Genomic DNA, 22602 nt, shown 5'->3' with positions numbered 1-22602 from the left:
CCTGGGGCTTTTATCGTCCTATCCAACCCACCAGGTGGCGACAATAATACCCTCTTTAGCGCTCCCTGTCAACCATACCACACATATATGTAAGAAGTGTTTTTTCAGAGCATAGAGTGCAATAACAATGGGGACCTATAAGGGGGCGCTACCATACACTCATACTGACGGATAAACATGTGTTATGGGCGAATTCTAAAAACCACACAGGCCCACTATGGGCAGCTCCTACACTCGTTTAAAAGGGTTTTCCTTATGGGGACCTGATGTTTGGTCCCCATACCGCAAGAGGTTACCATGACGTGACTGTGTAAACACACACACACACACACACAATAAATTAAAAACTAAATATATATATATATTCATTTGTATCTAAAGGTGGTATAAGCAGCGATGGTCCTTGAGTCACCAGGGAGATTTGTAAAAACAGATTTTTTTTTTTTCATATTATATGTTGATTACACTAATTAAGGCAAGCAGAAGAAGTTTCATACTGAAAAAATACTTTTAATTATTTTTCCTAGATCTTCAAACTTTAAAACGGAACATAACAGGAGTGTTAAATAAAGCAGTTTAAGTTTAAATAAATGTTCACAATAAGCATCTAATAATATAATATGGGATTTTTAAATTCAAGTTCTCAGAGGCCAGGAAACATGCAAACAGCTGCAGGAGGAGCTGCAGAGAGAGAGGGAGGCCCGGGAACGCCTGGAGGAAGAGAAAAGGAAGCAGAAGAAGTATTGGGTCAAGAAGGTAAAAGAGCTGGAGAAAGCGAGGGAGAAGGAAAGCGAGGTGTACCAGGCCTTCCTTAAAGAGAATGCTGACCACGCACAGAAGGAGAAACAGCTCCAGAAAGATCTGCTGGACGCTGTCAGGGAGGAGAAGGCCCAGCTGGAGGAGAAGCTCCAGGAGGTTAAAGAGAACTCCGCGCTGGAGCTGGAGAGGGAGAGACAGCGTCGGACTGAGGCGGAAAGTGTGTGGGCCAGACAGAAAGAGACCTGGGCTCGGTGCTTCAAAAAAGCACAAAGCACCATTGAAGCCACAAGGGCAGAAAAGGAGGAGATGGAGAGGAAGGTGTGCCGACTGGAGAAGGAGCTGGAGGCATTAAAGAAGGTGGAGGAAGAGCAGGGCTCAGAGATGGAGGTGCTCAGGACTGAGCTTAAGAAAGCAGAGGCTAAGAAGCAAGTTGCTCGTACCTGCTTTAAACAACTGCAGAAACGGCGCGAGCAACTGGATGCTCAACAGCAGTTCCAGATGGACAGGAGGAGGCCTGGGCCCAGGTGTCTGTGGAGAAGGAGAAGATCCAAGCCGAGAAAAAGAGACTCCAGCACCTGCTGAAGGAGGAGCAGTAGAAGAGGTGGAGCAGAGATGGAGGCTCGGCTGATGGAAGAGGCTGCACTGCAGAGATCACAGGAGCCTTTGAGAGACGTGCACTGTAGAAACGTAGAGGGGCTACACCAGGAAGAGTGTTCCCACAAGTGTTCCTCATATAAATAAATATATAAAATACATTGAAATGCATTTCTGTCTTTGTTGACTTTGTTATGGGATGTCGATTACTGCCACATTAATAACAGCAGTTTAAATTTCAAATATTCAAATATAAGTCATTCCTGATGGACAATAATCTTTTTGAGCCTTTTCAGTCTGGCTTCCGCACAAAACACAGTACTGAGACTGCCCTTTTGCGGGTTTTAAACAATATCCTACTCGCTACTGATTCTGGTGCACTCAGTATCCTTGTTCTCTTAGATTTGAGTGCAGCATTCGACACTGTTAATCACAGCATACTCATCTCTCGTCTCTCAGCTATTGGCATAACTGACACAGCACTTTCCTGGTTCATCTCTTACTTTACCAATAGATCTCATTTTGTTGCTCTTGGTACACACAGATCTTCCCCTAGTACTGTTACACAAGGTGTTCCCCAAGGTTCAGTCCTAGGCCCTATACTATTCATCATATACATGCTGCCACTTGGTCAGATCATCCACAGCCATGGTCTTAATTATCATTGTTATGCAGACGATACTCAAATATACATGAGCACAAAAAATACCTCCACTCTGTCCCCCTCTGCCATTATTTCCTGCATTCAGGACCTGAGACACTGGTTGTATGCCAACGTTTTGAAACTCAACACAGAAAAAACTGAAGTGTTGCTCACTGGCCCCAAGTCCACTCTTTCAAAAATCTCTGATATCACACTTAACTTTGATGGTGTGGCTGTAAAAACCTCTCCAGGTGTTCGCAATTTAGGTGTACTTCTTGACTCCTCCCTGTCCTTCAAACCTCATATTAAGGCCCTAACCAAAACATCCTTCTTCCATCTACGTAATATTGCTCGCCTTCGTCCTCTGCTTTCTGTTAAAGCTGAAATTCTGGTCCATGCTTTCATTTCCTCCCGTTTAGACTATTGTAATTCTCTCTTCATTGGCCTTCCTTCTACGACCATACACTCCCTTCAGTGTGTTCAGAACTCTGCTGCTCGGGTCCTCTCTTGTTCTAAAAAATCAGCTCATATCACCCCTGTTCTTCATCAGCTCCACTGGTTACCTGTCTCACTCCGTATTCAGTTTAAAGTTCTCCTGCTCACATACAAAGCTCTGCACGGTCTGGCGCCAGCCTACTTTTCTGAACTTTTACACTCCTACTGTCCTACAAGATCACTGAGGTCCTCTGAGAGCGGTCTTTTGTCAGTACCAAAATTTAAATTGGTTACCGCTGGTGGTAGATCATTCAGCGTGATGGCACCCAAGCTCTGGAATTCACAAAGTCTTCATTTTCTGCCTTTAAAACCCAGCTAAAGACCTATCTCTTTTCTCAGTACTTCTGCACTCTGCAGGCATAAGTGTATTCCTCTATATATATATATATATATATATATTTTTTTTCATTATTATTATTATTTTATTCTTTTTCTTATTATTATTATTATTTTTTTTTTTCTCCTGTGATAAAGCTCACCCCTTCACCATCGCAAAGTGAAATGGTGGGAGGTGTTCTCTATGGGTAGAGTCGGGCGAGAGGCCTGAGATGATAAGGTCGACTCGAAATAACACCGAGAGGTTCGATTTTTGGTTCCCTTCCACCTTTATTTACACACCAAACTTTGTATTACTATTTACAATATATATACACGCGCGCTCCTTGTGAACAAAAAAATTAACAAAACAAAATTCTCTATAAGCAGAGACAAAAAGGATAAAGACAACTAAATCAATTGAGTCTTATTATGCCCTTAGGTTATGCTCCTCTCGCTACGGTCTAGCAGAGTCTCCCCTCTTTTACCCTTGTGTGGTATATATATAGGTAGCCCCGCCCCTTAGAATATACCATTCCCTTAAGAGGTAAAAGTTATTGTATCTTGGATACACAAGTTTCATAAACAATAAAAATAACAATGAACTAACAACTGTACCAAGATTCAGTTACAGCCATGGCATATTTAACATTCATTCATAATATCACTATTTATTAGATAATATATTTTCCCTCTTCTAGATGCTAGTTCCCCCTTCGCTCTATGGAGAATGGATTCAACCAGGTAAGTAAAACTCAGCATCAAGAGATAGTACTCTTTTCCCTCTCACATGACCCGTATGCAGGTGAGTAAGTACAGGTAAGTATACATAATGGTTTCTCTTGGTGATGTGTCACAGGTACTGTACATCATCACACACCCCCCTCCTTAAGCTCAACGCCTTCCCAGCGGCGGGACAGGTAGTCAGCTGTTACATTTTGGGTACCTTTTTTATACCTTATAGTAAAACGATAGGGCTGTAATGACAAGTACCATCGTGTGATCCTAGCATTAGAGTCTTTCATTCTTTGGATCCACTGCAAAGCTTTGTGATCTGTCTCTAGAACAAAGTCATGTCCAAGCAAGTAATACTTTAAAGAGTCAAGCGCCCATTTGATAGCGAGAGCCTCCTTCTCGATGGTAGAGTAGTTAGTCTCACGTGGAAACAGTTTCCTGCTTATATACAGGATAGGTTTTCTCTCATCGTCCTCCCCCTGTAATAAGACAGCACCTAACCCTGTACCTGATGCATCAGTCTGCACAATAAAAGGTTTCGAAAAATCAGGGCTGGCTAATACTGGTTCCTGGCATAATGCATTTTTGAGGTCTTTAAACGCATACTCACAGGTCTCTGTCCATTTAACCCTTTGAGGCATGTCCTTCTTGGTTAAATCCGTCAGTGCTGCTGCTTTAGACGAAAAATTAGGGATGAACCTGCGGTACCATCCCACAAGACCTAAAAATGAACGTACCCTCCTCTTGTATTAGGTTGGGGTGTTGCCCTCACGGCCTCTACTTTGTCCACTTGAGGTCTAATTTGACCCCCGCCCAGGATGTAACCTAGATATGAGACCTCCTCACGAGCGAGATGACATTTGCTGGGGTTTGCTGTTAGACCTGCATCTGCGATCTTCCTCAGGACAATGCCTAGATGTTGTAGATGTTCTTCCCATGATGAACTGTAGATCACCACATCATCAATGTAAGCTGCCGCGAAGTCCTCCGTACCTCTGAGAACGTCGTCCATTAACCTCTGGAAGGTTGCAGCCGCACCGTGTAATCCGAATGGCATTGTACGGAAATGGTATAGTCCTGATGGTGTTCTAAATGCAGTCAGTTCCTTAGCGGACTGGCTGAGTGGAACTTGCCAGTATCCCTTGCATAAATCCACCGTGGACAGAACTTTAGCCTTCCCTAGCCTCTCTATTAGGTCATCTGCTCTTGGCATGGGATATGGGTCAAAAGCGGACACGGCGTTTAGCTTTGAAAAGTCAATGCAAAACCGTAAGCCTCCATCTTTCTTGGGGACCAAGACGACAGGGCTGCACCATTTGCTCTTTGACGGTTCTATTACTCCCATTTTGATCATAGCTTCAACTTCTTTTTTCAACTCTGGGACAAGTCGTGCTGGAACTCTGCAGTTGAACTGCCTAATTGGCTCATCTTTGATGAGTCTGATGTTATGCTGGGTCACGTCTGTTAATCCTGGTTCATCTGAGAAAAGCTTAGGTGGGACCACGTGTAGTAGTTCATTTTGTTGCTGTGATGTTAAGTGGGGCACCTTCGGAAGAACGGTACCTTCTTTTCTTGTGGGGAAATACTGTTCGGCCACCTCGTCTTCATCATGAACAGCCCTTATCCATAGCTGCTCCGAACTCTTATTCTCAGGCTCCTTCCAGGGTCTCAACATGTTAATGTGGAAGCTCTGAAATTTCTTCCGTCTGTCAGGCAGGTGGAGTTCATATGTAGTTTCTCTGACTTGTCTTTGCACTTTATATGGCCCCTGCCATTTGGTTAAAGCCCAGTGTCACTGGTGGGTAGTAGAATAAGTACTTTCTGCCCGATTTGCAGAACTCTCTTCCTTGCCACTTTATCATACCAGTGTTTTTGCTGTTCTTGAGCCTTCTCCATGTTTTCATGGACAGTACTTGTCAATTGACTCAACTTGTCTCTGATCTTCAAGACATACGTTAAAATGTTCAGTTTCTGTTCACTCTGCTCACCTTCCCAAGCTTCTTTCAGGACATCCATCGGGCCTCTCACCTGTCTTCCGTAAAGGAGTTCAAACGGGGAAAAGCCGGTGGAAGCTTGAGGTACTTCACGATACGCGAACAGCCCATCAGTTTGAGGGTGATATGGTGTGGTGTGAATACTTTTAATGCCTAATAGATCGTACACTTGCTTTATTTGTTTTGAAGTGAAGTTTGTGCCCCTGTCTGTCAATATCTCTTTCGGGATGCCTACTCTTGAAATAAGTTGTATCAGAGCATTGACAATTTGACGAGTTTTAATGTTTTTGAGGGCAAAAGCCTCTGGGTATTTTGTCGCATATTCACATATTACTAAAATGTAACGGTTTCCGTTTTTTGTTCTAGGTAACGGCCCTACTACGTCCATTGCTATGCGAGAGAATGGTATGTCTATTATAGGCATGCTCACCATAGGCACCTTGTCTGACTTTTTTAGAGTTGCAGTGAGTTGACATTCCGGGCAATTATTGCAGTATCTAATGACATCTGCATACTGACCTGGCCAGTAAAATCTGTATGCTATGCGGCTGAATGTTTTAGCTTGCCCGAAGTGGCCTGCCCAGGGATCTGAATGTCCCATTTTAAGCACTTTCTCCCTAAGGCTTACCGGGAGTACTAGTTGCTCACCTTTATCAGTGATTCTATATAGTTTGTTATCTTTAATCGCTAAGTGGCAACCTTTATCAGAGATGTCACTACAGTGTTTGCTTTTTTCAAATAGTGGTTTTAAAGTTTCATCTAAATTTTGGAGTTGTTCAAAGTTAATGGGTAAACTAATGTTATCTGTATCTGGCAGTTCTATTTTCTCCAGACATTTGGTTCCCATAACTTTTGCTTTTCTTACATCTCTCCTTGTCTTTTTTTTAGTTTCTGCAGCATATGGCAATTCCTTAAAAAGTTCTGTGGTTTCTTTGGCTAATTTTTTTTTGCTTTGCCTGGTCACTACCATAGCCTCTGCCATTTTTATATTTTATAGTTCAATAAATCAATCAAAATAGGAATGTCTCTGCCTAATATGATGGGATATGGAGCGTTTTGTACCACGCCTACGCGTACCAGGTAGGATTGCCCTTTAATGGATATATTAATCTCAGTTGTAGGATAAATCTGCTCATCACCATGTATGTATCTGACCTTTAACGTACCTGTAAGGCTATATTGAGAGTTTTCAAGACATGCTTGTGTGACTAAAGTTTGGCTTGCCCCAGTATCTAATAAAGCCCTAAACTGTTTGCCATTCAATTTAACTGTTACTGTGGTTTCATCACTACATTCCTGTGTACTAAATGGATTTTCTTTTCTAGGGGTGTAGCACAGTTGGTTAGAGCTAGTGGGAGGATATTGACATTCAGAGCTTTTGTGTCCTATTTGGTTACAGCTAAAACATCTTATTTTTGGTTTTTCAGCTGAGCTTTTAATGGACTTATGCCACTGCATTTTAAAGGCTGGCTTTGAACGTTCAACACCACTACAATAGTCACGTCTCTCAAACTTACTGGTCTGTTTGGTGAAGGTTGACTTTCCGACCTGGAACTCTCCCTCGGCTTGCCGTGCCGCGATGAAAGCTTCTGCCATTTCAACCGCTTGCTCCGCAGAAGTCGGGCTGCGTTCCAATATCCAGCTCTTCAATTCTGGATTGATTACGCTCAGGAACTGTTCTAGAACGATGGTTAGTCCGATGTCCTCTTTTGTCTTATCTTTTGGACGTATCCATCTCTCATAAAGTCCCGTGAGCCGCGTGAATAGTTCCCTCGGCGTCTCGTTCTTTAATACGTGCCCTTTACGGAAACGCTGTCTGTAAGTCTCAGGGTTAATCTCAAACTTTCTGAGAATAGCCTCTTTTACTGCTTCAAAGTCATTTATCTTTTCAACGCTCATGGCGACGTAGGCTGCTCTTGCCTTTCCTTCCAGCAAGGGGACCAGATGAAAAGCCCAGTCCGTTTTCTGCCATCTAGCCGCTAGCACTAACCGCTCAAACATTATGAAGTAATGTTTGATGTCATCCTCGTCTTTAAGTTGCGGGAGTCTTGGCCACGCTACCTGTGTTGTCCTTAATTGATCTCCCATCGCGTCGTATGCACTTACTGCCGGAGTCGCGGGTCTGTATATTCTTGTGTGCCATGCTGTTGTGGAATGCTCCGTTTCCCTGTGTTGTTGTACTCCACTTTGGCCCCTCCGTACTTCTTCCTGTAGAAGGCCGAACTGGTGTTGTAGGGAACGCCACCTCTGCTCTTGCTTCGTCGCTTCTCTCCGCAGTTCTTCATCTCTCTGCTGTTGAGAGCTGAAAAAACTTTCGAGCATCTGCTGTAAGTTGGTAATCTCCGATGTATTCCCTTTGTCGGTGGTTGACTCGCATTCCTCTTCTTCGCTCTGTGTCTGGGTGACTGGTGGTTTCTTGGGAGCCATCTTCTCCTAGTGGTTATTATTGGAGTTACACAACGCTCCTCTGTTTTTCGGCGTCGTACCTCTCTCTCGTTTCTTGTCGTAGACTATATGTGGTTGCTGTCATCAGGTTCGTAGTCACTGCCACCATTTGTGATAAAGCTCACCCCTTCACCATCGCAAAGTGAAATGGTGGGAGGTGTTCTCTATGGGTAGAGTCGGGCGAGAGGCCTGAGATGATAAGGTCGACTCGAAATAACACCGAGAGGTTCGATTTTTGGTTCCCTTCCACCTTTATTTACACACCAAACTTTGTATTACTATTTACAATATATATACACGCGCGCTCCTTGTGAACAAAAAAAATTAACAAAACAAAATTCTCTATAAGCAGAGACAAAAAGGATAAAGACAACTAAATCAATTGAGTCTTATTATGCCCTTAGGTTATGCTCCTCTAGCTACGGTCTAGCAGAGTCTCCCCTCTTTTACCCTTGTGTGGTATATATATAGGTAGCCCCGCCCCTTAGAATATACCATTCTCTTAAGAGGTAAAAGTTATTGTATCTTGGATACACAAGTTTCATAAACAATAAAAATAACAATGAACTAACAACTGTACCAAGATTCAGTTACAGCCATGGCATATTTAACATTCATTCATAATATCACTATTTATTAGATAATATATTTTCCCTCTTCTAGATGCTAGTTCCCCCTTCGCTCTGTGGAGAATGGATTCAACCAGGTAAGTAAAACTCAGCATCAAAAGATAGTACTCTTTTCCCTCTCACATGACCCGTATGCAGGTGAGTAAGTACAATTAAGTATACATAATGGTTTCTCTTGGTGATGTGTCACAGGTACTGTACATCATCACATCTCCCCCTCCTCTTTGTGTAAAGCGACCTTGGGTATTAGAAAGGCACTATATAAATCTAACTTATATTATTCTTATTTTAAATAAAAGTTAAACTTGATTGATTTTCAAAGATTCTACATTTTAATTTTACAGAATTATATATTTAAAATATAAAAAATCAGCCAGACTGTTTTGATGTGAGAGAAATGTATAGATTGATATTGTTTTTAAGTCAAGACACATATTACACATTTTTCAAAACTGCAGACTATTCTCATATTTAAGGTTGCTCTGAATAGAGATGTTTTAATGCAAAATTGACAATAAATATGTCATTAGATCAGGGGTGTCCAGTATAACAGAATATGACTGTGAAGAGTGCCATATGACTGATTGTATTAAACCTGACAGAGTAACACATCTGTACCTCGACCATGTTTCCCCTCCTCTCTGTTTGTCTGGCGTTTCTTTAACTGAAATCTACATTCATATTTTACCATTTCTGTCTCTCTAACAAAATCCACAATCAACACCTCCATTTTATACTAAATTAGTTACATTTGTCACTCTCAACTGAACTCTTATCTACAAACACACACACACATTTACTGGTTTCCATGGTTGATGGGGACCAGCTTTTTGAACATCACTTGTGGGGACCACCCTTTCTGAAGGTCCTTGGGGTATGAAAAAAATCAGGTACACTAACTATAGCTTTGTGAGCATATACACGACTTCAAACTTCAGAAAAGTTGAAGTATCTATTCTGATCATGCTAAATGTGGACCTCAAAAATATCAAGTCAACATAACTGATGGGCACCTCATATACATATTATTTGCATAATTCACACAGATTTGCATTTGATTTGTGGGGACCTTGTAACAAAATGTTCATTCATTCATTCATTCATTATCTGTAACCGATTATCCAGTTCAGCGTCGCGGTGGGTCAAGAGCCTGCCTGGAATCACAAGGCAGGAATACACCCTGGAGGTGCATTCACTCACACACTCACACCTACGGACACTTTTGATTCGCCAATCCACCTACCAACGTGTGTTTTTGGACTGTAGGAGGAAACCGGAGCACCCGGAGGAAACCCACGCGGACACGGGGAGAACACACCAACTCCTCACAGACAGTCACCGGGAGTGGGAATCGAACCCACAACCTCCAGGAGCTGTGTGACTGCGACACTACCTGCTGCGTCACCATGCCGCCCTAACAAAATGTTATTAATGAAAAATTACATGCTTTAAGATAGCAAATGCTAAGAATTATGCATTGCTCAAATATCAAATGCATCAGAAAGCATTTTTGTAAAATATTTAATATTAATTGTAAATTGAAAGAAAATTTGCAATATTTGCAACAATAGTTACATGTCTTTTAAGTTTATTGTTGCTTAGTTGGTCATTTGTAGAAATGTAGCATGAAGTCAGCAAATGGTGCTAGTGATAGAATGCATCACTCATGTAATCATCTTAATTACATTGCAGAATTAAAAGATAAATCAGTGAAAGGATCTCTATTCAAGTATAAACGATTGAAAGAGTAGTGAATTACTGTCTAAATTGATTCCACCATGTGCAAACCTTTTATTTTCTACTGCGAGAATAATACTTTCTGAAATGTAATATTTTTAACCAGATTTAACAACCCCACCATTAGTTAACCATTACTCACATGACACTTAACACTAGAATAAAACTACTAACTCATTTAACTTCAGCACATTAAATTCACATTTAAATAGCAGAATTCACCTTTTAATTTTCAAATTTTCAATTCAAATTTGGAAGCAACAATTAAACTCTGTGCCTGGCAAAAATAAAAGGATATTCTTCTTACAACAAACAGCAAAAAAAGTGCTACATTTAAATGCATGGTATTTTAATTTTTTGAAGTAAAATCCAAATGCTTTTTAAAAGTTAGGAAATGAAGAACTACATTCAGTAGACTTTTCAGCCATGTGCAGCGTGCTTTCCTGCGACGTAAATGTAAACAAATAAATGCCATTCCAGTTACTTTGTGATCTTCACACTATTTATTCTGAAATAGAATTTCAGTTTCTGCCAGTCTCGGTTTTTAAGAGCGTCACATTCAGCCCATAAACACTTCTCACAGTTTGATGGTACAATACAAGATGAGATGAATAGATTGTCCTTTCCGCTATCTGTACATCTGTCTGTTGCCAAAGTGTTTTCTTCTTCCAAGAGGCTTTCAGTACCTGAATGAGGTCAGATCAGAATTGTAATTGCAAGTAGTTGTAGAGGTTTGCCTAAATAGAGCTGTAGACTGGTGGCTGGATATTATGGTTGAATAAGAGATGGTAAACAATATGGAGTATCAATGTTGATCAAATGCACAGAGAAATATGGATCAGTGTACCTGTGAATTAACACATGGAAGACTGCAGGTGAGCACAGCTGACATTTAGGCACAGGAGTGCATGTCCGTATACCTGTGGATTAGAAACAGAAAAATATGGGTCATTATGGCTATTGATTAGACACTGATCAGAGATAATCTGTACTGTTTTGAATTAAGCACACAGAAGAGTGCAGGTCAGTATGGCTGTGGATTATACACAGAGGACTGAGGGTCAGCGTGGCTATGGGCTGGACAGGAAGGACTGAGGGTCAGTCTGACTGTGGATTAGATACGAAGGACTACAGGTCAGTATGGCTGTGGATTAGACACTGAGGACTGAGTGTCAGGCCTACAGTACCGAAGAGACCAGCAAAGACTTTAGTTAGATGATATAGTGCAGCGCTAAACGATACAGGACAAGTTGTGGGACTAAAAGCTGAACTGCTGAAGGCTGTTAATAGCAGTGATGAATAGTGTTTCCCAGGAAAGTTGAAATTGTGGTGTCTGTAGTTTGGCTTACTGCTTCGTATTAGCTGGCCAAGTGGCTAGGGATGCAGCAGTGTTTAAGTAGTGTGGCATGGTATGGGAGAGGGGTGCTGGAGCTACCACTCAAGTTTAGTTGAACAATTTAAATGTGCTAACGTGAGTCGTGAGATTATTTTGTCAGGATTGAAAGATGCAGTGGTAAAAGCAGCAGCGCAAATCATAAAAGCAGCAAGGAAGTGGAATCCAAAAGTGGCCGTGCAGGTATCCAGGAGCTCATTAGATCTAAGGGATGTGATTGGCCAAGTACAATGCGGAAGACCAGGCCTTGGGTCAGGTGATTCATGGAAAGCTTTAAGTAAGGCCACATAACCAGAGAGAACGCAAAGGATGACTAGTTTTATTTGCAAGCAATAGGAGGTGGGGTGTGCAACAGTAGCGTCACTGCCTGCATTCACACTTCAAGAACAAAACAGGCCTTGTGGGGACCTTCATCACACAACAATACGGTTCCTTATGAGGACCTGTCTCACACATCAATACAATACCCTAAGGGGACAGATACTGTGTTATAGCTCTCACAGTTTCTACTCACACACTGATTGAAGGAAAGCGTGTTGTGGGGACGACGTGCGTGTCCAGAATAGAGTGACAATTTACCAAGAAAATAGCCTCAGTGGAGAATAAAATCTGCCCTCCTCATTCCTCTACCTTTACCCTTCCAAGTGCAATGCCATAATCAGACTAGTGTAATAATTCACATTAAAAATCTTCACAAAAAGCTTCTTTCCTTTTTCTATCTGTCTTAAAAAACAACAAAAATAACAAAAACATGACAAAGACAGGCTGTAGAATTATGCAATACCTTATTGCAATACCTTAAACTGCCTGGTGTAATAATTCACACTAAAAATCAACACAAAAGCTTCTTAAATTTTATATCTGCCTTACAAAAAAATAAAAAAAATAAAAAAAACGACAAAGACAGACAGTAGAATCATCAGAAGTGATTAACGTCATTGTACCGCTGAAGAAGTGCTGTTTGGACGAGTAGCATCATGCATCTGGGTCTCTGAGTGGAGAGAGGGACAGGTGTCATCATCTGCCACGTTATTAGCTGCAATACTGGTCGACTGAAAACACATATCATAAGGACAATATGTTAAAATACAAAAAACAGAAGAAAAAACATAATCAATTTAAGCTCAATACTGCATAACATGCAAATAAACTGACCACTTGGTCATGTATCATATCTAAGATGAGTTGCCTGGTAACATAGATCAGACATCAGAGACAAAAATTAAAATTCATTCATTCATTATCTGTAAGCGCTTATCCAGTTCAGGGTCGCAGTGGGTCCAGAGCCTACCTGGAATCATTGGGCGCAAGGCAGGAATACACCCTGGAGGGGACGCCAGTCCCTCACAGGGCAGCACAGACACACACACACATTCACAACTACGGACAATTTTGAGTCGCCAATCCACCTACCAACGTGTGTTTTTGGACTGTGGGAGAAAACTGGAGCACCCGGAGAAAACCCACTCGCACACGGGGAGAACACACCAACTCCTCACAGACAGTCACCAGGAGCGGGAATCAAACCCACAACCTCCAGGAGCTGTGTGACTGCGACACTACCTGCTGCGCCACCGTGCCGCAAAAACTAAAATAATCATTAAATATATTGTCCTGCCAAGTAAAGTTCTGTCTGCATTCACACTTCGAGAACAAAACAGGCCTTGTGGGGACCTTCATCACACAACAATATGGTTCCTTATGGGGACCTGTCTCACACATCAATACGATACCTTAAGGGAACCGATTCTGTGTTATAGCTTTCTCAGATTCTACTCACACACTGATTGAAGGAAAGTGTGTTGTGGGAACATTCTCTTTAAGACTTTTCCACCATAATTTTAACATGTAAATTTATTATAAAGATATTAAATAAATATAGGTCATTGTTACTGCTGTGTTCTTTAACATTTAACCAAACCCTCAGTAGCTTCTGAAAACATATGTGACTTTGATTTCCTGTTTAATAATAATAATACATTTTATTTTATAGGTGCCTTTCTGTCACTCAAGGACACCTTACAAAGAGTAAACAATAAACATAAATAATACCGAAAAACACACACGTATACAGTACTGGATAAAATAAACAATGCAACTGAGTCATTTTAAAGAAAAGGCAATCTTAAACAGGTGGGTTTTGAGTGAAGTCTTGAATTGTGGGAGTGAGTTTATGTTCCGTATGTCGGGGGGTAAAGTGTTCCAAAGCTGGGGAGCAGAACGCCTAAAAGCTCTAATTCCCATGGAAGTGAGACGGGCAGGGGGTACAGTCAAGTGAATGGAGGAGGAGGAGCATCTGGGGGTGAGAGAGGGAGTTATAACATGGAGGAGATTGGAAAGATATGGTGGAGATACATTGTGGATGGCCTTGAATGTTAACAGAAGGATCTTGTAATCAATGCGTAACTTGACCAGAAGCCAGGGAAGTGATGTGGTGGATGGAGGGGGTTCTAGTGATGATACGGGCAACTAAGTTCTGGACCCGTTGAAGCTTATGGAGAGATTTGTGGGTAATACCCAAAAGGAGGGAGTTGCAGTAATCAAGGCGGGAGGTGACAAGACTGTGGACAAGGATGGCAGTGGTATGAAGAGTAAGGGAGGGGTGGAGACGGTTGATGTTATGGAGATGAAAATAGGCAGACCGGGTAATGTTATTGATATGAGATTGAAAAGAAAGAGTACTGTCGAGGATGACACCCAGACTCTTTACTTGTGGGGTGGGGAGAACAGAACAATTGTCAATGTTAAGGGAAAAGCTGTCAGTTTTGGATAATGTTGATTTAGTACCAATGAGAAAAACCTCAGGTTTTATCGCTGTTGAGATTAAGTAAATTTGAGGAAAGCCAAGATTTTATTTCCATTAAGCAGTCAGTAAGGGAGGGGGGAGGGAGGTTGGAAGTGGGCTTACAGGCAAGGTAGAGCTGGGTGTCATCCATGTAACAGTGGAAATTGATGTTGTACTTACGAAAAATATGGCCAAGGGGAAGAAGATAAATGATGAAGAGGAGGGGCCCCAGGATGGAGCCCTGGGGCACACCTAGGTCCAGAGCCTACCTGGAATCATTGGGCGCAAGGCGGGAATACACCCTGGAGGGGGCGCCAGTCCTTCACAGGGCAACACAGACACATTCCCTCACACTTACGGACACTTTTGAGACGCCAATCCACCTACCTACGTGTGTTTTTGGACTGTGGGAGGAAACCTGAGCACCCAGAGGAAACCCACGCGGACACAGGGAGAACTCCTGACAGACAGTCACCCGGAGCGGAAATCGAACCCACAACCTCCAGGACCCTGGAGCTGTGTGACTGCGACACTACCTGTTGGGTAAATCATTGATCTTGTTAAAAGACGATGGTTGATACTGTCTGATAAGAACAATCGAAAAGTCTGCTAAGCTAGACAACTACAAGTTTTACATAACTGCACCTTAATTTATATTTAACAGAAAAAATCGAACAAAAAGTGAGTTAACAGGGCGCCATTTTCAGCCTCGAGCTCGGAGCAGGACTGGCCTTTAAATCCATGAGGCGTCATGAATACCGTTCTAAACAGCGCCTAAATAATCCACTGGTTTTTATGTGGTATATTTACACCTTCAGCACCTCACCGCCTCGCTGTGCTCTGACGGAGGTTTAGAAATCTAACTAGCTCCCTGTTTAGTTGTGAAGGTACAGTCGCCGTCTGTGTTTATATAGTGTTTCATATTTTAGTGTTAGTTTAAATTTAAACACATTTACAGACTTTTGATTTAAGTATTTACCAAGAAAAAAAAAATATATATATATATATCTATATATATGATGTTTGTTTTTGTTTATTTAATCCCAGTCCACTCCCTCCCTCCTCACTTTCTTCTTTTTTTCAATCCCTCACGTAAACCATATACCAAGGGCAATGTTGTAGGGTAAAGATATTGCAGTTGGCTTTTTAATTTACATAAACCCCTTCACATTGATTTGTGTGCTACTATATAGTATTAGTCATAATATTACTAAAGCTAGCTAGTTGGAAAATGTCATAAAACATAGCTAACTATTCATTCATTATTCATTCATTCATTATCCAGTTCAGGGTTGTGGTGGATCCAGAGCCTACCTGATCTTGAAAATTAATTAGAGCTAACTAACCAAATCTGAGTGCTGAAAACTGATTATAGTGGTTATGTGTTTACCTTGTGCTTTACATTCGCTCCTCTTCACTTGCTCTCAGCTCCTTAGATGGCATCCCCTGCAAATAATTTTCTTTCTTGTCCACCAAATTAAATGCCATGTTTTACACTGAAATTTTCAGAGCATAGAGTGCAATAACAATGGAGACCTATAAGGGGGCGCTACCACACACTCATACTGACGGATAAACATGTGTTACGGGCCAACTCTAAAAACCACACAGGCCCACTATGGGCAGCTCCTACACTCGTTTAAAAGGGTTTTCCTTATGGGGACCTGATGTTTGGTCCCCATACCGCAAGATGTCCCCATGACGTGACTGTGTAAACACACACACACACACACACACAATAAATTAAAAACTAAATATATATATATTCATTTGTATCTAAAGGTGGTATAAGCAGCGATGGTCCTTGAGTCAGCAGGGAGATTCATAAAAACATATTTTTTTTTCATATTATATGTTGATTACACTAATTAAGGCAAGCAGAAGAAGTTTCATACTGAAAAAATACTTTTAATTATTTTTCCTAGATCTTCAAACTTCAAAACGGAACATAACAGGAGTGTTAAATAAAGCAGTTTAAGTTTAAATAAATGTTCACAATAAGAATCTAATAATATAATATGGGATTTTTAAATTCAAGTTCTCAGAGGCCAGGAAACACGTAGAAAATAAGAATAAAGAAAGATGTTCTAAATTTTAAAGATATGGCTTTGGTTTATAACCCAAAATGGAGGCGTATTTTTTTCCTTCAAGACCCTGAAGACTGAGGGAATCGAATGCATGATTCCTGGCTACACAGTGAGGCTTTCACCTACTGTCACATCAAAAGTAGGTGGTGCTTGTTCGATTGAGGATATGCCCATCAAAGTGCCACCCTCTCTGTAAATACAAGCTAAAAATAAAATATGCTTAGCTGCACAAACCCTAGAATGTTCTGGAATGCACCTGAAGGTTCCTGAGGCCTGTGTTGGGTCAGAGTTCCGAGGTGATGTCGAACGGGTGTGATGTCACTGAGGCTATAAAAGCGGGAGGGTCGGTGATCTAACTTCAGATTTGCTTTGACTATCGTCTGTTGTGTACTCATCGTGTTTGTAGTTTGTTGTTGGTGTCAGGATGGCAGGAGTATTGGCTCTCATCTTTAGGTCCTGTTGGGCCAGAAGGAAGAAAGCCAAAATATCTCTCCGCAAACAGCTGCAGGAGGAGCTGCAGAGAGAGAGGGAGGCCCGGGAACGCCTGGAGGAAGAGAAAAGGAAGCAGAAGAAGTATTGGGTCAAGAAGGTAAAAGAGCTGGAGAAAGCGAGGGAGAAGGAGAACGAGGTGTACCAGGCCTTCCTTAAAGAGAATGCTGACCACGCACAGAAGGAGAAACAGCTCCAGAAAGATCTGCTGGACGCTGTCAGGGAGGAGAAGGCCCAGCTGGAGGAGAAGCTCCAGGAGGTTAAAGAGAACTCCGCGCTGGAGCTGGAGAGGGAGAGACAGCGTCGGACTGAGGCGGAAAGTGTGTGGGCCAGACAGAAAGAGACCTGGGCTCGGCGCTTCAAAAAAGCACAAAGCACCATTGAAGCCACAAGGGCAGAAAAGGAGGAGATGGAGAGGAAGGTGTGCAGACTGGAGAAGGAGCTGGAGGCATTAAAGAAGGTGGAGGAAGAGCAGGGCTCAAAAATGGAGGTGCTCAGGACTGAGCTTAAGAAAGCAGAGGCTAAGAAGCAAGTTGCTCGTACCTGCTTTAAACAACTGCAGAAACGGCGCGAGCAACTGGATGCTCAACAGCAGTTCCAGATGGACCAGTTGGAGGAGGCCTGGGCCCAGGTGTCTGTGGAGAAGGAGAAGATCCAAGCCGAGAGAAAGAGACTCCAGCACCTGCTGAAGGAGGAGCAGTAGAAGAGGTGGAGCAGAGATGGAGGCTCGGCTGATGGAAGAGGCTGCACTGCAGAGATCACAGGAGCCTTTGAGAGACGTGCACTGTAGGAACGTAGAGGGGCTACATCAGGAAGAGTGTTCCCACAAGTGCTCCTCATATAAATAAATATATAAAATACATTGAAATGCATTTCTGTCTTTGTTGACTTTGTTATGGGATGTTGATTCCTGCCACATTATTAACAGCAGTTTAAATTTCAAATATTCAAATATAAGTCATTCCTGATGGACAATAATCTTTTTGAGCCTTTTCAGTCTGGCTTCCGCACAAAACACAGTACTGAGACTGCCCTTTTGTGGGTTTTAAACAATATCCTACTCGCTACTGATTCTGGTGCACTCAGTATCCTTGTTCTCTTAGATTTGAGTGCAGTATTCGACACTGTTAATCACAGCATACTCATCTCTCGTCTCTCAGCTATTGGCATAACTGACACAGCACTTTCCTGGTTCATCTCTTACTTTACCAATAGATCTCATTTTGTTGCTCTTGGTACACACAGATCTTCCCCTAGTACTGTTACACAAGGTGCTCCCCAAGGTTCAGTTCTAGGCCCTATACTATTCATCATATACATGCTGCCACTTGGTCAGATCATCCACAGCCATGGTCTTAATTATCATTGTTATGCAGACGATACTCAAATATACATGAGCACCAAAAATACCTCCACTCTGTCCCCCTCTGCCATTATTTCCTGCATTCAGGAAATAACCTGACCTGAGACACTGGTTGTATGCCAACTTTTTGAAACTCAACACAGAAAAAACTCAAGTGTTGCTCACTGGCCCCAAGTCCACTCTTTCAAAAATCTCTGATATCACACTTAACTTTGATGGTGTGGCTGTAAAAACCTCTCCAGGTGTTCGCAATTTAGGTGTACTTCTTGACTCCTCCCTGTCCTTCAAACCTCATATTAAGGCCCTAACCAAAACATCCTTCTTCCATCTACGTAATATTGCTCGCCTTCGTCCTCTGCTTTCTGTTAAAGCTGAAATTCTGGTCCATGCTTTCATTTCCTCCCGTTTAGACTATTGTAATTCTCTCTTCATTGGCCTTCCTTCTACGACCATACACTCCCTTCAGTGTGTTCAGAACTCTGCTGCTCGGGTCCTCTCTTGTTCTAAAAAATCAGCTCATATCACCCCTGTTCTTCATCAGCTCCACTGGTTACCTGTCTCACTCCGTATTCAGTTTAAAGTTCTCCTGCTCACATACAAAACTCTGCACGGTCTGGCGCCAGCCTACTTTTCTGAACTTTTACACTCCTACTGTCCTACAAGATCACTGAGGTCCTCTGAGAGCGGTCTTTTGTCAGTACCAAAATTTAAATTGGTTACCGCTGGTGGTAGATCATTCAGCGTGATGGCACCCAAGCTCTGGAATTCACAAAGTCTTCATTTTCTGCCTTTAAAACCCAGCTAAAGACCTATCTCTTTTCTCAGTACTTCTGCACTCTGCAGGCATAAGTGTATTCCTCTATATATATATATTTTTGGCAGCAGGGTGGCGCGGCAGGTAGTGTCGCAGTCACACAGCTCCAGGGGCCTGGAGGTTGTGGGTTCGATTCCAGCTCTGGGTGACTGTCTGTGAGGAGTTGGTGTGTTCTCCCCGTGTCCGCGTGGGTTTCCTCCGGGTGCTCCGGATTGGCGACTCGAAAAAAGTATCCGTAGGTGTGAGTGTGTGTGTGTCTGTGTTGCCCTGTGAAGGACTGGCGTTCCCTCCAGGGTGTATTCCCGCCTTGCGCCCGATGATTCCAGGTAGGCTCTGGACCCCCGCGACCCTAAATTGGATAAGCGGTTACAGATAATGGATGGATGGATATATATATATTTTTTTATTATTATTATTTTTTTTTTTTATTATTATTATAATTATTTTTTTTTCCTCCCCCTCCTCTTTGTGTAAAGCGACCTTGGGTATTAGAAAGGCACTATATAAATCTAACTTATTATATTATTATTAATATTATTAATAAATAAAAGTTAAACTTGATTGATTTTCAAAAATTCTACATTTTAATTTTACAGAATTATATATTTAAAATATAAAAAATCAGCCAGACTGTTTTAATGTGAGAGAAATGTGTAGATTGATATAGTTTTTAAGTCAAGACACATATTAAACATTTTTCAAAACTGCAGACTATTCTCATATTTAAGGTTGCTCTGAATAGAGATGTTTTAATGCAAAATTGACAATAAATATGTCATTAGATCAGGGGTGTCCAGTATAACGGAATATGACTGTGAAGAGTGCCATGTGACTGACTATATTAAACCTGAAAGAGTAACACATCTGTACCTCGACCACGTTTCCCCTCCTCTCTGTTTCTCTGGTGTTTCTTTAACTGAAATCTACATTCATATTTTACCATTTCTGTCTCTAACAAAATCCACAATCAACACCTCCATTTTATACTAAATTAGTTACATTTGTCACTCTCAACTGAACTCTTATCTGCAGACACACACACACACACACACACACACACACATTCATTCATTCATTAACCGATTATCCAGTTCAGGGTCGTGGTGGGTCCAGAATCACTGGGCACAAGGCAGGAATACACCCTGGAGGGGACACACATTCACTCACACACTCACACCTACAGACACTTTGGAGTCGCCAATCCACCTACCAACGTGTGTTTTTGGACTGTGGGAGGAAACCGGAGCACCCGGAGGAAACCCACGCAGACACAGGGAGAACACACCTTCTCCTCACAGACAGACACCCGGAGCGGGAATCGAACCCACAACCTCCAGGCCCCTAGACTGCGACACCTACCTGCTGCACCACCATGCTGCCCCCCACACACACAATAAATTAAAAACTAAATATTTATTTCTATCTAAAGGTGGTATAAACAGCCATGGTCCTTGAGTCACCAGGGAGATTCGTAAGAACAGTTTATTTATATTTCTTTAATTCAGTTTGTCAGTCGTGTCTGGTAATACTGTTTGGAGATAAGGGCTACTGAGCCCATGGCCATGGCTGTTACCATCTGGCTATCGAATGCAACCTGCATGCCAGTGTCAAAAGAAGGGAACATAATGGGGAAAAAAGCTGAATAGGAAAAAAACAGAACACTGGGCAGAAACTTCTTGTAGTCTAAAAGAAAGTTGTAGGATAATGTATTATACCAAGTGAATATTTTGGATAAATAACTAATATCTTTCAACTAACGTCACTGAACAACAGCTTTTAACAGCCAAACACCTTCAGTCAAGTTTAGGTTAACAGCTAGGTTACGTAAAATACCATCTTCCCCGTACAGTCTTTCAAATATTGTACCAAGCAACAGGTGCTTTGTTACTGTTTATTACAGCTGTGTTAATGTATATCCATACGGATCTGTGTTTTGAGGTTAGCTCATGTGGCCAATGCACTGACAGCCTATCTATCGAGCACCTTCATTCATTTCTGGTGGTCAAGTCGTGTCCTTTAAGGCCCCTAAAGGTTTAGACACAGATTTGGATCCCAGCCAATACTCCAATAAGGAGCCAGCTAAAAAACAAAAACTCTCTAAATGTATGTAACCCATTCTAGGCCCGAAAATAGAGAGATGTCCATATTAATGTGAAAGTGGCTGCCCACCTGGGAACTGTGAATTGCAAAAATACCCACCCACAGAACTTATATGTTCACCTTGGACTCATAGGTCGTGTTCTACACATGTGGGCCCTAGGGGATCTATAAGGGGTGGAATATAAATGAGAGATTTGATAAATATTGTATAATATGTACCATATACAAATATTGATTTGACCTTTAAAGATTCATGGGTCTTTCTCGTTTCTTTTAAACCTGTAAACGCAGTGAGAGGGTTGTCAGCTTTTCGCAGGGCAGTGGTGTGTGTATGTGTGTGTGTGTACATGAGGGCGGAGCTGAACGCACTAACACACTGCTGTCTTCTGTCTGTTTGGGTCTGTTTGGGGAGTAAAGGAAGTCTCCTCCCTGAGAGAGAGAGAGAGAGAGAGAGAGAGAGAGAGAGAGAGAGAGAGAGAGAGAGAGAGAGAAATGGGAGGAGTGTAGCTGGGGGGAGATCACCTCCGTGTCTCGGTCCGGTTTTCCGCTGATGTTCTGGCGCCACGGTAACACACGGACTCCTGTAGAAACTTCGGGTATGTAATAAATCAGCAGTGTGTGTGTGTGTGTGTGTGTGTGTGTGTGTGTGTGTGAGTGTGTGTGTGTTTGCGGAGGGGGTAAACCTAACTAAACTGCAGTTTATAAAGAGAGAGAAAACTTTGTTGCTGTGGTGTTGACTGAGGCACGGCGTGCACGAGCCCCCACCCGGTTCACACTGCAGAGCGCGAGGGAGTCGATGCATCTTGTGAAATCTCGTGCTCTCTGTTTTTTTTCTTGTGCACGGTGCAAAGGTCTAATTCACCTCGTGCTAGTTTTGTGCGCGTGCATCTGCTCGGTGCACGGAGACGCGAGTTCGGCGCTCGAGCTGAATACGTTCAGGCGCTATAAAACTCTGAGGGCTGTAGTTTTAGAGAGAGCGACTTGCACAGATGTTGCCGAGCAGAAGCGTGCACGCTCTGGCAGGGACTTCTACCCGGAGGTGGGCAGTGACTAGTTACTTTTCCTCACGTGCGTGTAGTAAAAGAGTAACGGATCCGCACTGGGTTTTTGGTCATTTTACATATCCTCAGGTACAAGAGTGAAACAATTACACTAGACAATTAGAACCTGGATTTAATTTCTTATTTGGGGGTTTTATTTAGTATTATATATTTTCATTTATATC

The 22602-nt window shown here is 42.2% G+C and overlaps 1 protein-coding gene across 3 annotated transcripts in view; it reads left to right on the top strand.

The window, feature by feature from the left end:
• Positions 1 to 8659: 8659 nt before the first annotated feature.
• The window catches only part of LOC136677992 (alanine aminotransferase 2-like), a 29587-nt gene continuing 15644 nt past the window's right edge, over positions 8660 to 22602 (top strand). The window contains exon 1 of one of the 3 annotated variants that reach the window (XM_066655731.1): positions 8660 to 8686. In XM_066655731.1, the coding sequence (XP_066511828.1) occupies positions 8673 to 8686 (14 nt within the window). In that variant the 5' untranslated portion in view covers positions 8660 to 8672. Of the gene's footprint in view, positions 8687 to 21879; positions 21974 to 22285; positions 22417 to 22602 lie in introns of those variants that run through there. The other 2 variants (XM_066655733.1, XM_066655730.1) reach the window with 2 other exon arrangements.

Source organism: Hoplias malabaricus, chromosome Y (genome assembly GCF_029633855.1).
Source record: "Hoplias malabaricus isolate fHopMal1 chromosome Y, fHopMal1.hap1, whole genome shotgun sequence".
Classification (NCBI taxonomy): Eukaryota; Metazoa; Chordata; class Actinopteri; order Characiformes; family Erythrinidae; genus Hoplias; species Hoplias malabaricus.
This window is presented reverse-complemented; position numbering and strand designations above follow the sequence as displayed.